At 33.5% G+C, this 16,354-nt stretch overlaps 1 protein-coding gene across 5 annotated transcripts in view; it reads left to right on the plus strand.

Annotated features, from left to right (window-relative positions):
- URI1 (URI1 prefoldin like chaperone) overlaps positions 1 to 16,354 on the plus strand; it is a 99,458-nt gene that overhangs the window by 50,347 nt on the left and 32,757 nt on the right. For all 5 annotated transcript variants that reach the window (XM_047834973.1, XM_047834974.1, XM_047834975.1 and 2 more), the window contains 2 exons: positions 9,590 to 9,668; positions 10,742 to 10,877. In XM_047834973.1, the coding sequence (XP_047690929.1) occupies positions 9,590 to 9,668; positions 10,742 to 10,877 (215 nt within the window). The remainder of the gene's footprint in view (positions 1 to 9,589; positions 9,669 to 10,741; positions 10,878 to 16,354) is intronic.

The following is a 16,354-nucleotide window of genomic DNA, read 5'->3' on the forward strand; positions in this document are numbered from 1 at the left end:
ATTTTTAGAGTTACCAAATAAGTTTTGTACTGATTTTTTAAAAAATAAATGATGATATTATTAAGAGTATGGCTTTACAACTCAAAATATATTCTTCCCAAGCTGTTAAGTCCATATTTATTATTTCTTAATAAAATTACTCCAAAACTTAGTGGCTTAAAACTACGACCATTTGTTTGTATATGATTCTGTGGATGTACATATTGGGCTTGACTTACCTGTTTTGTCCTTCTGCTACTCTTGTTTGGGCTCACTGGTGTGGTTGCAGCCTTTTGGTGGCTGTGTCAGCTGAGTTGTCCAAAATGGCCTCACCCATAGGCCACAAGTTTGGCGGCTAGTGCTGGTTGTTAGCTGGGCCTCTCTCTCCACGTGCTCTTCTATCTGGTTCACTTTACATGGTGATCTCAGGGCAGCAAGAATGGAAGCTGCCAGGCCATATCCCGTTGGTCAAAGGAACTCACAGTCAGCCTGGATTCAGAAGGTGGGAAATAGGCTCCAGTTGGTGGGAGGAGTGAAGAATTTATAGTTATTTTTAATGCATCATAGGTATTTACTTGTATTGAATATGTCCCACAAGAAAAAAGTTCCATTACTTGTGTTGACTTGCGAGAATATGGCATGTGATGCCTGGCACATACATACACATCATATGTCTGTTAGGCATTGTTTGTAACCATAAATTGGATGCATATGAATTGTGAACACTTCACTGTCATGCTTCCTTTAAATCATGTTAAGAGAGTTTTAAGTAGTAAAGATACCTGCAAAATTACTTGAAGCAGACTTAAATGAAAATACAGAAAAAGGCATTTTATGTTGTTCAAATATTTAATTTTGGAAAGAATAGATTTAAATATGGGCATACAAATGCTGAAACACTTGAGCATGTGAATTTTATTTATTTTATTTTTAAATTTTTATATAAACTCCAGTTAGCTAACATACAGTGTGATAGTTTCAGGTGTACAGTCTAGTGATTCAACACTTACGTGTGACACCCAGTGCTGCTCATAAGAATTTTGAGAGAGGGATTCTAAAGCAAATACTTGGTATTTGTTATTTTTTTCAAAGGAAAAAATACTGTTGGGTAACTAGTTTCTGGTACGGTCTATAGTCAAAGTATATAGTGGGAAATAACCAGAAAGCATACCTAAATAGTTAAAAACACAGATGAAGATTTGTTTTTTGTTTTTGTTTTTTTTGGGATTCCTCTTTCGAGTCAGGCGGTGTGGATGGATGGATGTGTATATCTATCACTGTCTGAGGTTTTTAGGGATTCTTTGCCCCACAGAAGCACCGAGCTGTTTCATAACAGTGCTATGTAGTCTGTGGTATATTTCTCATGAATTACCTGAAACAGTGCTTTTCTGACTTGACTTCATCTACTTATATAAAACTTGTTTTATTTTATTATGCATAATCTATGAAATACTGATTTGCATGCATTTAAAACTTTAAATTTATTCATGGTGATGACTTCATTTTTCAGTGTCAGGTAAATTTCAAAACCATGTTTTTCATAGTTCCCATTTTACTGACCAAAAGTTTTTAGTCACTATTTTGTATAGGGCCTTCTCTTTGGGTTTTTTCATTTTCATGTGTCTTCCCTACTCCCATCCTCACCCCCGGTAGAGCAGGGAGCAACTTCCAAACTTCTGAAGATTTTCCGTGCTTCTGTTGTTGGAATCCTGTAGTTATTTAACAAAGTGTCCTTAGGGACAAGGGACAGAGGGAGGAATCATATATAGTAATCCCTTTCTTGGCCACTCTTAAGTTCCTGCATAGTTTTGTTTTTCTGTTTTTTTAATGGTATGGTACCTTAGTACTGAATGTGGGACGTTAAGTAAGTTTTGGAATTTCTGCATGTGATGTTTCAAAACAAATTAAATTGCAAAAAAAAAGATTCAAATTGAATGTTTTTTTTTTATTAAATTTTTTTTTAAGTTTATTTTTGAGAGAGAGCGACAGAGCATGAGCAGGAAAGGGGCAGAGAGAGGGAGACACAGAATCTGAAGCAGGCTCTAGGCTCCAGGCTCTAGGCTCTGAGCTGTCAGCACAGAGCTCAACGCAGGGCTTGAACCCACCAGCTGTGAGATCATGGCCTGAGCTGAAGTCAGATGCTCAACCGACTGAGCCACTCAGGCACCCCCAAATTGAATGTTTTAAGGATGATGTTTTCATTTAAAAAAAAATTTTTTTTTTTTTAACGTTTATTTATTTTTGAGACAGAGAGAGACAGAGCATGATCAGGGGAGGGGCACAGAGACAGGGAGACACAGAATCCGAAGCAGGCTCCAGGCTCTGAGCTGTCAGCACAGAGCCTGACACGGGGCTTGAACTCACAGACCGCGAGATCATGACCTGAGCCGAAGTCGGCCGTTTAACCGACTGAGCCACCCAGGCACCCCTAGGGTGATACTTTTAAAAGCAGAATCTGAATTAGGTTTTTAATTTTTTGTCCTGAGTATAAAATGAATACACATATATAGAAAGGTTGAAATAAGAATAGAATAATGATAAATTTACTCATAATTCTAAAGAGAAACTAATTCTCCCTCTTTTTAAAACATTTTGTTTTATTTGCTTCAGCTTCTTAATTCTGTATGTGTATTTATGTCACCAAGGTCAAACTGTAAATGCTTTTGTTTTTTAAAAAAGTTAATGGTTTTTAAATTGCTGTTAGAATTTGTTACTTCTAGTAGTCCCCTAGCCTTTGTATCATTTTTGTAAGAGCCACAGTAGTTTAATGCTTGATGGTTTTCTGAAAATAAAATGGAAAATAATGCATTATAGAGGATTTTTTTTTATAGCGGAGTTGTTTTTTTTTTTTTAAATAAAAGGGAATTTTTTAAGGGATTTTACAAAAATCCCTAAGTACATCTTGTCATCTATAACAGAGTCTTTGATTATGTATTATTCACAGTGTTCATATATACATTGTTTGGCTCACAGTTTCCCACATCACCTTAAATCTGGTGACTCTGACTGATGCTACATCTCAATTTTATTTGGCATACATAATGACTTTTCAAAATCCTCTTCTTAACTGTATTGTTTGACAGCTACATCTCCTTGCGTTTTGAGGTTTTTCATTTTCTATTCATGTTAATTTATTTTTTTATAAGACAGTATACAATAAAACTTTTAAGCACTGAAGAGTACCATGTGGGGATAAAGGTGTGAATATGACAACAACAGTGCTTGACCAAGAGGTGGAGCACTCAGTGATAATCCAGAGTCTTGTTCCTTTTTGAGGTACAAAAGTCTAAATTCTGATACACTAAAGATACTTGAGGGTGACTAAGGAAAATGTAGGTGGTAAAAAAAATTGAGGCATGAGTACAGTTTAATATTTTTACTAATTTATATTGAACTTGACTACATTGGCAGTGGTTTTCCTGTTTTTATTTAAATTAACTGAGTTAAAGATACTTTTGAGAATTTTACATATTTAAAAACAGGATTGCTCTTTTTTTCTGTTACAAGACCTCATAAAAAAAATTATGACCTCAAGGGATTTATGAGTGGCTTCTACTGAAATTATATGCAGATTATAGGGCCTTTTATTCTATCAGGAAAGAATCTAGTAGGGTTTTTTAATCATTTTATTTTATTTTTAAATTTTTTTAATGTTTATTTTTGAGAGAGCATGCACTTGTGTGCACAAACGGGGGAGGGGCAGAGGGAGAGGGAGACACAGACTCCAGGCTCTGAGCTGTCAGCACAGAGCCCAACACCGGATTTGAACTCTGGACTGCGAGATCATGACCTGAGCCAAAGTCGGACGCTCAACCGACTGAGCCACCCAGGTGCCCCAAGAATCTAGTGTTTTTATCAGTTTCTCATAGGTATCAGTGACCTTAAATGGCTGTGAACCACTGCTCTAGGAAAACAACATACAAAAAGTTTTCTTTTTTCTGAAATATACTTTAGAAATAAAGCATAGAAAGTTGAAAACAAAATGACAAAACCTATAAATTAGAATCCAGAATGGCACAAACATTCAGAGCTTAAGTGAGTTATAAACTTGTAGCTAAATTCATCTTTTCTGAAAGGCTTTTTTCTGATTTGGTACAGAAATATGTATCAGTTGTAAAAAACTTGGAAAATAAACAAAATTAAAATTATCTATACTCATCACCCAAAGCTAACTGAACCAGGAAGCACTTTGGGGCATTTCTTTCACACTTAGAGTGATGTGTTTTTGTGTAATTTTTAAATGTTCTTCACATTTGCATCTCATTTTATTCTTAGAGTGAAAGAACACTAATGAATGAAGAAACAGGTACCCATGATAACTGACAAGTCTGAAGTCACATGTACATGTTTGTTGGTAGAATACTCGAAACAATTTCCTTAGTCCCAGCTTTGCTGTGTATAATCCATTGTACTCTGTTGTCTTATTGTTGAGACGTTAAATTGAGGAAATCTAGCAGAATGTTAGCTGTGTCTGTCTCTCTTGGATAATTTTCTTTTGTTAACTTTAGAAAAATTAGAAGTATTTATATTTAGGTTCATTTTTGTATCTGTTTCTAATAAAGTTTTTTGATGGATTCATAAGTATAAAGAACATGGAATATTTCATCAGTGTCTTCTGGTAGCATAAATTTCCTAGGTATAAAGAGTTGAGAAAAAGGAGTATGCCACCATATTGCCTGAATTTTGTTGTAGATTTCATTTAATGGTATTTTGCCTTAACCATTTAAAAAAAAGTAATAGAAATTTAACACAGATACATTTTAATCTTTAATGTGTCTCCCTTCTCACCCAAATTGTAGATCCTTTACAATGTAAATCCTCCTTTCAAGAATGTTTTCATTGTTTAATATAACCTTAACAATTTATTTAGACTTTTTAAGAGAATACTTTGAAAAAAAAATCATTATCATTCCTTTCTTTAGTAATAAGAAGACTTTCCTCTTTACCTGTATATAATCTGTGCCTATATTTTCTTAATTTTAGAGATAAAAGCCCAGGCATCCATCAAGCTAGTGGGTTTTTAACAAAGAAGCAATGCAAAGAAATAAAACAAGGCATGTTATATTTGAGTGATGATCCCTGCAGCATATGGCATAAGGCTTGGTAGCAGAGTAGAAACTCAATAAATGGTGAAATGAATTAAAACAAAGATTTTCTTGAATTCTTAACAGGAAGTTCTAATGTGGGTATGATGGACTAAAAATCATTTCTAAATAAGATTATATAGTTACTTAGATTCCAGAATCTTTGGGTTTTATAATTTCTTAAATTAAAAACTTAAAATAACTCTGTCCCAGATTAATCCAGATATTAATATGAATGTAAAGCCCTTTTCCTTCCCGCAACCCCCCCCCCCCCCCCCCAATAATCGTTTGATGTTTCCTGCTTTTTATGTTTAGGACATTAAGTAAAGGAGAGAGAATGGAGATTTAAAAAAACCCAAAAAACCCTACAGGCTTAATGTCACTATTTCTGCCTATTCCAGCTTACTACTTTTAGTTGAAAATTAGCAAAATCTTATTTCAATCAGTTATTTAAATTTTATTTCCTTTTTTATTATATAAAGATGAATGTTGGTTTGGAGACTTTCTTCTTCCCTCAAACAAGGAATATAGAACTTTTTTTCTTTACAAAGATTTGTCAGTTGCATTTAAGAAGAAGATTAAAAATATGGACTCACTCTCATATTCCCTCCATCTCCTTTTTAATATTTTATTATGAAAATCTTCAAACATACAGAAAAGTTGAAAGAATTGTGTAGGTGAACCTTGATCATATACCTATCCTTATCTCAAGCCGTTAATCCCTTTTTCCCTGATGTATTTCAAAGTAAGTCAGTGTACTTCACCTGTAAATACTTGAGCATTCACATCATTTAACTTGCTCTCATACTTTTCACAGTTTTATGAAAATAAGGTGTTTCTTATGGTATTTATCCTGATTCATCCTTAAGGTTAAAGCTAATTTGTAGTTGTTCTATGTCCTTCTTTGCTTCTGCTTTTTAAAACAAAAGGTGCTTTTCAAGGCGTATAGCACATGATTAGCAAGATTCAGAAGAAGATTATAAAGTTTCTTACATATGACTTAGTGCAGTGCTTTAGTTCTTATTTAACTTTTTAAAAGATTTTTAGGTGGGGCGCCTAGGTGGCTCGGTCGGTTAAGCGTCCGACTTCGGCTCAGGTCATGATCTCACGGTCCGTGAGTTCGAGCCCCACGTCGGGCTCTGTGCTGACCGCTCAGAGCCTGGAGCCTGTTTCAGATTCTGTGTCTCCCTCTCTCTCTGCCCCTCCCCTGTTCATGCTGTGTCTCTCTCTGTCTCAAACATAAATAAACGTTAAAAAAAATAAATAAATAAAAAGATTTTTAGGTAATCTCTATACCCAACATGGGGCTTGAATTTACATGGGATCAAGAGTCACATGCTCTACTGACTGAACCAGCCAGGCACCCTGAATTCTTATTTTCTATAAGGAAAATTGCAGGAGGATATCTGTTGTAAATTAAATCTTCTTTATTAGATAACTTTTAAAAGTTAAGAATCGAAGCCTGAACCTAATCTGTAAGTATCAGATATGATGAAGACCTCCAGGTTAGGGTTATTATAAGTAAGTAGGCTTGAGTGGTTTATCTCTGATGATATCTGTGTTTTATTTCCATTTGAAAAAAAATTAAGCAATTCCCTCTTCTGAATACATATTTAAATATTACTACAGTGTCTAAAAAGTATGTGTTTCTAAGTAGTAAAATAGAAAAAACAAACTCTTCAAATTTTGGTGCAAATAAAGATCCCCTACTTACCTTCTGTAACACAATAGTTCTTAGATTCATTCTTGTATTTTCTGCTGCATAGGCTTTATGATCTTTAATGGGATTATTTAATCCCTATTAGAGGGACTATTTGTAGAACAGACAAACTCTTTTACCAAAGTGCTTGATCCTGGATATTTCTACTAGTGGGACCTTTAGAGAAAGAGTTTCTCAAGCCATAATTTCTCCCAGGGACACTGCTTGTCTCCTACTTGTCTTCCTTCAGAAAATAATTCTGCATGGGCTGCATTTTAAATTTTTTCTTTTCTTTTTGTTTTTGTTTTTGTATTTTTAGAAAACAACTCCGAATTTATAAATAGCAACTCTGATCTTAAACTGTTCTCCAGTATATCCACAGCTTTGTTCTAGAGAGAATCAGTGATACGTTTAAAACTGAACATACTTGATTTGGAATATTGACATGGATCTCGTCAGTGGTTCAATCTACTATTCTTTTAATATACAAAAGAGATGTTTTAGGGAGTCTCCTTTTTCCAGGTGTAGTTACTAAAATAAAACATACTGAATGCTAACTTTAGTTTTTTTTAATCTTATATATTTATTTTTATTTGTTTTTATTTTTATTTACTTTTTTTATTTTTATTTATTTAAAAATTTTTAAAAAAACATTTTACTTTTTTTTGAGAAACAAGAGAGCACAAGAGTGAGCGTTGTGCGGGAGGAGCAGAGAGAGAGGGAGACAACACAATTTAAAGGAGGCTCCAGGCTGCATTGAGTTGTCAGCACAGACTGACGTGGGACTCGAACCCACCACATGAGATCATGACCTGAGTTGACGTCAGATGCTCAACCGACTGAGCCACTCAGGCGCCCCTAATACTAGCTTTTTAGCAGTCGCAGAAACATTTAGACATCTAAACTGATGTATAGTCCTTGAGCATTTGCTGAATTACTTATCTAAAACATACAAACTGTTAGTGTTTGTTAGATTTAGTAATGAGTGTTTACTATGTGCAGGTATTGTACCAAATCAGTTCTTTATAGACAGTATCCCATTTATTGCTCACACCAACCCTATCTCCAGAAGCCCCCTGAATGGTAACATTTAGCTCTACTGTACTTCAAGAAGTCCTGCTCTTTGTATCAAGTTGAATGAATTTAACACAATGGAATTTTACCTTAGTGGGTAATAGTCTTTCTTGAAAATTTTTAAATTGGTGTTTTTTGATAGCTCATGAAGGATATTAGATACTCAACATAGATGTTATTGCTAAACCCTTTTTCTCTCTCTTGAACCTGAGAGATAGTTAGGCATTATTCAGGTTTTTACCACTGAAGATGTTAAGACTAGGGTTAGTCTTAACTGGAGCTGGATTCACCCCCTAGCCTGACTTCAAAGCCAAGCTCTTTCTGGTATGTAGCCCTGGGCATGAAGCCTTTTTAAATCATTTTATTTTTATAAAACTTATCCAGAAGGATGATTTTTTTTCCTCCTTAAACAAATAGAATAAAGACATTTTATGTTTATAAAATATTTTGAGGGAACATTTTACAAAAGCACTCGAACACTAGAAAATAAAAAAGCTCGCGTGAAAGAATGTAGGTCAGAAGACCTAGGATAAATTCATTGCTTGCTGCTCTTTTGATCAAGGCAATCTGATTTCTCTTAAATTGTGGTTTTCCCATCTTCCTTCTACTTTTTTTGAATAAGGAAAATGTTGATGAGTGACATTTACTACAGGAATATTTTTAGGATGAATAACATAGTATATAAGTGAAATTCCTTGATATTTTTCAGATCAAATAATTTTTATTAATATGCTCCTCTTGCTTTATGGGCACGGAGGAGTAAACTGAAATCAATTCCAGGATGTTTTTAGAGCAGTCATTTTTATTATCTGGAGAGCGATTATCTGTGTTGCAATTTATTCTAATTTCAGTTTAGCAATATCTACATGTTTTTAAAAATTACTTGCTGAATTGGTGAGTTTTTGTTATTTTTTTGTAAGTTGAAAACACCCCTTTGCTTTAAAATTTTGCTGTGCACACACTGGTTTAGCCTGCAGCCTATACTTGCAAAGAACCCTTTGAAAACCTAATTTTCAGAGAAGGTTTGAAAACAGGCATCTGCATGAAGGACTGTTCATTTCCAACAGGTGTAAGAACTGGGTTCATAATGTGGAAACATATGACCATCTCTGCTCCTATATCTTTTGGTTGTTTGAAATTAATTTATTAGGTAGCTCTGTCTTGGTATACCTGAAACAGGCTCCAAAGCCACATTTGTATTACCTCTACCTAGTGTTTTCTAGCTCCTGGTTGATTCTCCCTCATCTTAATCACATTAGTATGAATAACTGAAGGGTTATTACACAGTTTTCAGCTTTAAGGTTTCAGAGGACTGAAGCATCTGGTCGAATTTTGGGTTTATGCTTTCTGCTCTGCAGCCAGAGCTTATTTCCTCAAGTTTTATTAAATCCCTTCTTCCTTCATTGTAAGTCCCTCTTTTCTCTAAACATCAGGCCCTTCCTCAGTAGTATCTCCTTTATTTACATATTTTATTTAGTTCAGATGATCTTCTACCTTACGAAACACTAATTCTCAAGACGTGTGTTCTAGTTCTAAAACCAAAGTCCTTGAAAGGCTTAATTCTTTGATAACTGTATGGTTGAATAATGCCACTGCTAAGCTTGGTAAACATAGGATTTTAAAATTAAAAAATACTTTAATATTTAAATTGCTAAAATTGGGTTTTTGATTAGTTTGTCTTTTGATACGTAGTCTACTCGAGGAATTGTTAATTTGTGTGTTCATTTAGTATCTGCTATTTTTTCATCAACAGGAAGAAGGTAGATAATGACTATAATGCCCTTCAAGAAAGACTCAGTACCTTGCCTGATAAGTTGTCTTATAATATCATGGTATGTTTGGTGTGTTGCTTTTAAAGTAGTATGCTGTTTCTTATAAAGATACTATGTAAAGTAAGATGTTTCTTTGCTTTATGTATATTGATTCACAAATTGACAAGCTAATAGTATCTGAAGTAACTACCATAGCAAGAGAAGTTGTTTTACTTTAAAACAATCCACTAATTGTTGTAATAGTTGGTATTTACTTTTTTCTTTTTTTTTCAGATTTATATTAAATTATCACATTTTGGTAACACAAATGGCATAAATGTTAGAACAAAATTTGACAGATTTGGTATGCAAATTTACTTGTGTTAGAAAACTGTAATTAAGACAGAAATATGGCACTTAGTTGTTTCCTGGTAGCCAGAGCAGGAATAGACCATAATGTTGTATAATTCACAGAATTACATCCTAGAACATTGATTTTTTTTATAAAAAGGTACTGCTGATTTTTGTCTGAGTGATCTTCGTATTGACATAGTGATCTATTTGTGAGCCCTGGATTAGATTCTTTCATTGCATGAATTTTCTTTTTCATGAAGACTTTGTTCTTAATTGCACTAGCCCAAATGTTTTGTAAATGTATTGTTCTTTATTATACTAGCCCAATTATTTTGTAAAATTTGTAGACTCATTAAAGCTATTTGTTAATTCCAGCTTTGTTTAAAAATGGTTATTTTTTTAGAAACAATTTTCAGTTTTTTTAATCAAAGGTATTCTTTATTAACTTAATATTTCATTATTAGTTTGCTTTCATTTAGATTTATGAATGAACACAAAGTATAAACATTCAGAGACAGTGCTAATTTCTCTGAAAGCTTATGTAAATGTGCAGATTGCTTTTCTTGTTTTAACATTGATTTATTAAACTAAAGCAATTTTGTATATGTTTTCCTAGTGTAACTTTAATGTTAAATTTCTATGAAGTTGACATTTTTTCTTAGTGTCAGCACAGAGCTTTTTAATGCTAAGTGTGTCATAAAATGTATTTTTTAGTGTTTTTAATTTTTTTGCCTCCCTTCCTCTCTCCCACATCCATCCTCTCTCTCTCTCTCTCTCTCTCTCCTTTCTTTCAACAATAGGTACCATTTGGTCCCTTTGCCTTCATGCCAGGAAAACTTGTCCATACTAATGAAGTCACCGTTTTACTTGGGGACAATTGGTTTGCAAAGTGCTCAGCAAAGCAGGCTGTGGGCTTAGTCGAGCATCGGAAAGAACGTATGTACCAGTTACAAATGATGTATCCCTGCTGGATGTTTATTAGTTCACAAAGTGCCAAGCTGATACTAAAAGTATTGTTCATGATGTATTAGTCCAGACTATTTGTGATTCCGTTGAACTGTAGGTAGTTTGAGTAGAACCAACATTTGAGAATGTAAGCTGGAGAATGGAACATCTGAGTTGGAAAAGCCACCCACATTAGTATGTTTTCAGAAACTACAAAGTATAAAAGTTGTTAATATGTGGTTTTATGAGTAGAAGTTGGGAAGACATAAGATTTGGGGTCATTTTATATTTTATAATTTGTTTCAGTTGCTTCCATAAACTTACTTTTGCTTTTAATTCTTTAGTACACAGAAGGAATTTCCTTTTCTTGTTGAACTAAGAGAGATCCCTATTAGCAAAAGTAGAAACAATTTTTAAACATGCTTTTTGGTTTAGAAGAAGTCATATTTTCATCTTACAGAGGAGTCCAGGTGTGGAGAAGTTGCTACCCAAAACAGGGCCCTTATACTTGTTCAGTGATTTGAGGACTCTGCCTCATTTTATTGAGGTGGTTCTTTAAGTTTTGTTTATCTGTGATACTGTTTGTTGGTGTATACATATGCACATATACATGTTGTAATTGGCTTCAGTTCTAGCGTAGTTGCATTTTAAAATTAGATTTGTTTAATATCTATGTTTTTATTTCTAAAAAGCTTAAATTGATAGTATAATATCACCCCTACCTGCTTTTTAACCTTCTAGTTAAATGTGTGTTTGAAAATAAATTTTTGAGGATTCTTCTGCATAAATGAGGTCATATAGATAAAAAGCGGCTGAGTTTTCTAAAGCTGAAATTATTTCTCTTATACATTTGAGTGGGTACTAGTTAGAGAACTCATTTACTCAGTGAAATTGTGGGATCTATATTTGGATACTCTAATTGCAAATCAACTCCTATAAGTTTATAATTGATAACATATTTTGATCTTTTGTGACACTAATCAGAATCTTATTGTTAGGCCTGTATATAATTTCTAGCAATGGTAATTCTTTTGGCATTACTTCATGAAAATAAGTCATGTACATTAGAGGAAAAAGAATGAGCATAATTCTTTCTTAAAGGCCTTCCTTAGTGGGGAAAGCATTCTTATTTACTAGGGTGGCTCTGCTGATATGAAATCAGTTCATAGTCTGTTGAATGTTGTTCATTTTGATTATCATATGGATATTTCAGCAAAGAAATCTTTAGAAATCAGTTATGACTTCATATATTAATGAGAGAATGCTTCTAGTAGAATAGAGCTCTAGAATAGAGAAGCATGTTTTGGTAAATCATTTTCCATTGTTAAAAATGTTTTTGGGAAATGACCAAACATGACTTTTGGGATCAGTGTTGATAAAAAATAATTTTCAGAATACATACCTATACATTACATTTGAGAACCTATTATAAATTCTGAAAAGTTGTTTTCTGCACACAATTTTATACTCATTTTAATAACTAAAGAAAATGTTTAGATATATTGTGATATCTAACATTTATTAAGAAAAGATACTTTATTTTTCTTATGGAAGAAGAAATATAGCAAATTAAACACACAGTCACCTACCTCACTGTTGACAGAGTAATTGGAAAAGGTGGAGGGAGGTCTGCATGTTTCAAAAGTAGTCAAAATTAAGGACAAGAATGGACTTACAAAAGGATTCAGAGGAGGTGTCTCTAAAGGAGATGATCTTTAAGAGTGGCCCATTCTTTTGTGCTCACATCTTGCATTTTTGCCATTTAACATGAATATGATCAGCTTTTTAAAATTTTTTCAAAAATTTTAAGATTATTAGAGTGAAATTGACTTTTTAGTTTGGTATACTGTTCCGTGAATCACGACATAAGTAAAGATTTATTTAACCATTGCCACTATCAGAATATAGGATACAGGATACACTAGTCAGGGCAAACTCCCTCATGCTTTCCCTTTGTGGTCACACCCTACCTTTGTAAGACCTGACAATCACAATCTGTATCTATTACTATTAATTTTACCTTTTCCAGAATGTCGTAACCTTCTGAGACTGACTTCTTTCACTCACCATAATGCCTCACTTAAGTTGTACTGTGTATGAAAAGCTCATTCTTTTTTACCGCTCAGTATTTTTCCATTATATTCACGTACCACAGTTTTTCTGTTCATCCATTAGAGGACATTTGGTTTGCTTTCATTTTCTGGAATTACGAACAGAGCTGACATGAACCTTTGTGCTTTGTGTTACTATTAAATTTCTTTGCTGTTGATAGAACACCTACAAGTTAGATTACTAGGTCATATGGTGAGTGTGTGTTTAGTTTTTAAGAAACTTTCAAGCTCTTTTCCAGAGAAGCTGTATTGTGTAACATTCCCCCAGTCCTAGCAGGTGTGAAAGCCCTAGTAGCTTTGTGTCCTCACCAGCATTTGGTGTTATTTTTTAAAATTTAAGCCATTTCAGCAGATGTAAAGCGGTTTTAATTTGTATTTCCCTAATGGCTAATGATGTTGAGCATTGATTCATGTACTTACCTGTCATTTACGTATCCTCTTTGATCTGTTGAAGTCTTTTGCTCATTTTTAAAAGTTTGGTTGTATTTTGTCTTACTCTTGAGTTTTGAGAGTTCTTCATATATTCTGGATACAAGTTGTTGGTTAAATACGTGATTTGCAAATATTTTTCTCAGGATGCATCTTGTCTTTTTATTCTCATAACAGTTTATTTCCAGAGCAAAGTTCTTAATTTTGAAATCTAGTTTATTTGTTTCTTTTATGGATGATGTGTTTGGTGTCATATCTAGAATGCTTTACCTAATCTCAGTTCATGAAGATTTTCTGTTTTCTTCGATAAAATGTTTATAGTTGAACATTTTATACTTGCATCTGTGACCCATTTTAAGTTAATTTCCGTACAAGGTGTGAGGTTCAAGTCTCAATATTTTTACGTATGGATGTCCGGTTGTTCTAACGTCATTTGTTGCAAATCCTTTCTTCATTCAGTTGCCTTTGTACTTTTGTCAAAAGTGAATTAGTAGTCCACATCACAAAAGGATACCATTTCATCCCAACTAGAATAAGCTGTAATTAAAAAGACAGACAATAACTTGTATTAGAGAGGATATGGAAAACTCAAACCTCATATGTTGCTGGTGGGATTGTAAATTGGTGTAGCCACTTTGGAAAACAGTTTGGAATTTTTCATAAAGTTAAACATTGAGTTTACCATATAGTTCTTTTCCACACCTAGGCAGTATACCCAAGAGAAAGTAAAAACATGTGTCTGCACCGAAACTTGTACATGAATATTAGTAGCATTATTCGTAATAGCCAAAAAGTGTAAACAACCTAAATGTCTGTCACCTAGTGAATAGATAAATGTGAATGTTGTTTGGCAAGAAAAAGAAATGTGCCTTGAAAACAATATGGTAAATGAAAAAAGCTACAAAAGACTACATATTATATGATTCCGTTTATATGAAATATGTAGAATAGGCAGTCTATAAAACAAAAACTCTATTAGTGGTTACTTAGGGCTAGGAAGGTATGGGGGAAATTGGAGAGAGACTTCATTTCTTTGAAAAGGTTATATTTGGAGATGGCACAAAATTTAAAGGATTTCTTTGAAAAATAAGTATCCCTTCTGCTGTCCCTTAGCATCCATTTGGTCAACTTGGAGACGTTACTGTTATCAGGATCATACCATTTTGTGTGTTTGCATCTAAAGACTTATGCATTCCTAACCCATTATATACACACCTACTGAAATGGTAGCATGTTTTTTTTACATCTTGCTATCTTTGTTAATGGCTGCAGAGCGTTGTATGGGTATGACATAATTTATTTAGCTACTCCTTTTTTGATCATAATGGTAAATAATAAGATTATCTCCCACTCAACTGACTTCCCTCCTTTTCCCCCATTCTCCCTCACCTTTTCTCCCTCTATTCCTTCTTTCCATCTGTTTATTGTGGTAAAATGTACATAAAGTTTATCATTTTAGCCATTTTTAAAGGTACAGTTTGGTGGTATTAAGTGTATTTATGGTGGTTGTTTAACCATAATCACTATCCATCTCAAGAACTTTTTCATTTTCCCAAACTGAAACTCTGTATTATAAACAATAACTCCTCATTCCTCCCTCCCAAGTAGCACCCGGTAAGCAATATTCTACTTTTTCTGTCTGTGAAATTTGTTTATTCTAGATACCTGATATAAATAGAATCATAATATTTGTCTTTTAGTGACTAGCTCATTTCACTGAGCATAATGTTTTTAGGATTCATCCATGTTGTAGAATGCATCAGAATTTCCTTCCTTTTTAAGGTTGAATTATATTCTATTGTATATATATATATACATTTTGTTTATCTGTTCTTATGTCAGTGGTCACATGGGTTGTTTTTACCTTTTGGCTGTTGTGAACATGGGTATAAAAAATATCTGTTCAATTCTCTGCTTTTGACTGAGGTATATATTCAAAAATGGAATTGCTAGGTTGTATGGTAATTCTACTTTTTTTGATTCAATAATTTTAATGTTCATTCTTGATATTAAAAATTAAATAGGACTAGATAGACATTTCCTTAGCCTGATATATATTTATATATCTCAGCCAAGAAGACTGCTTGCCAAATGGCTTGCCAAATGACTTGCCAAATGACAAGCACTCCCAATAAAGAACATGGCAAAAACTTCCATTTTTACTAAAATTATCTAACATAGGTCTGAAGGCACTAGTCAATAATTCTGAATAAGAAGAATCATCAGGGGACTTGAGCAGTCACAGAAAATCTTACTATAAAGCTATTGTAATTAAGAAATATATAGACACTGGAACAGAATAGAGAACACAGAGGAATCCACACATGTATGTGAATCTGAGAAAAGACAGAAATGCCATTGCAGGTCAAGAGATAAAGAATAGCTTGTTCAATAAATGCTACCAAGTAGGACTGCCAGGTAGAATACAGGATGCTCAGTTAAATTTAATTTTCAGATAAACAACAAATAATTTTTTAGTATGCATGTCCAAAATATTGCATGGGACATACTTATACTAAAACATTATTCATTTTTATCTGAAATTCAAACTAAACTGGTTATTTTACGTATTTTTTTATTTGCTAAAATCTGGCAACTCTAGTGCCAGGCCAGTGTTACTCATGTGGACAAAAGTTAAAATGGATTTCTATCTCATTTTCTGAGATAATTCTTTTTTTTTTTTTTCTTTTTTCCACATGGTAGGAGTTTAATCTTATTTTTTTTATTCTGTTTAATTTATTTTTTAAATTTACATCCAAGTTAGCGTATAGTGCAACAGTGATTTCAGGAGTAGATTCCTTAATGTCCCTTAACCATTTAGCCCACCCCCCCGCCCACAACTCCTCGAATAACCCCGTTTGTTCTCCATATTTAAGAGTCTCTTATGTTTTGTCCCCCTCCCTGTTTTTATATTATTTTTGCTTCCCT

Source organism: Prionailurus viverrinus, chromosome E2 (genome assembly GCF_022837055.1).
Source record: "Prionailurus viverrinus isolate Anna chromosome E2, UM_Priviv_1.0, whole genome shotgun sequence".
In the NCBI taxonomy this organism is placed as follows: Eukaryota; Metazoa; Chordata; class Mammalia; order Carnivora; family Felidae; genus Prionailurus; species Prionailurus viverrinus.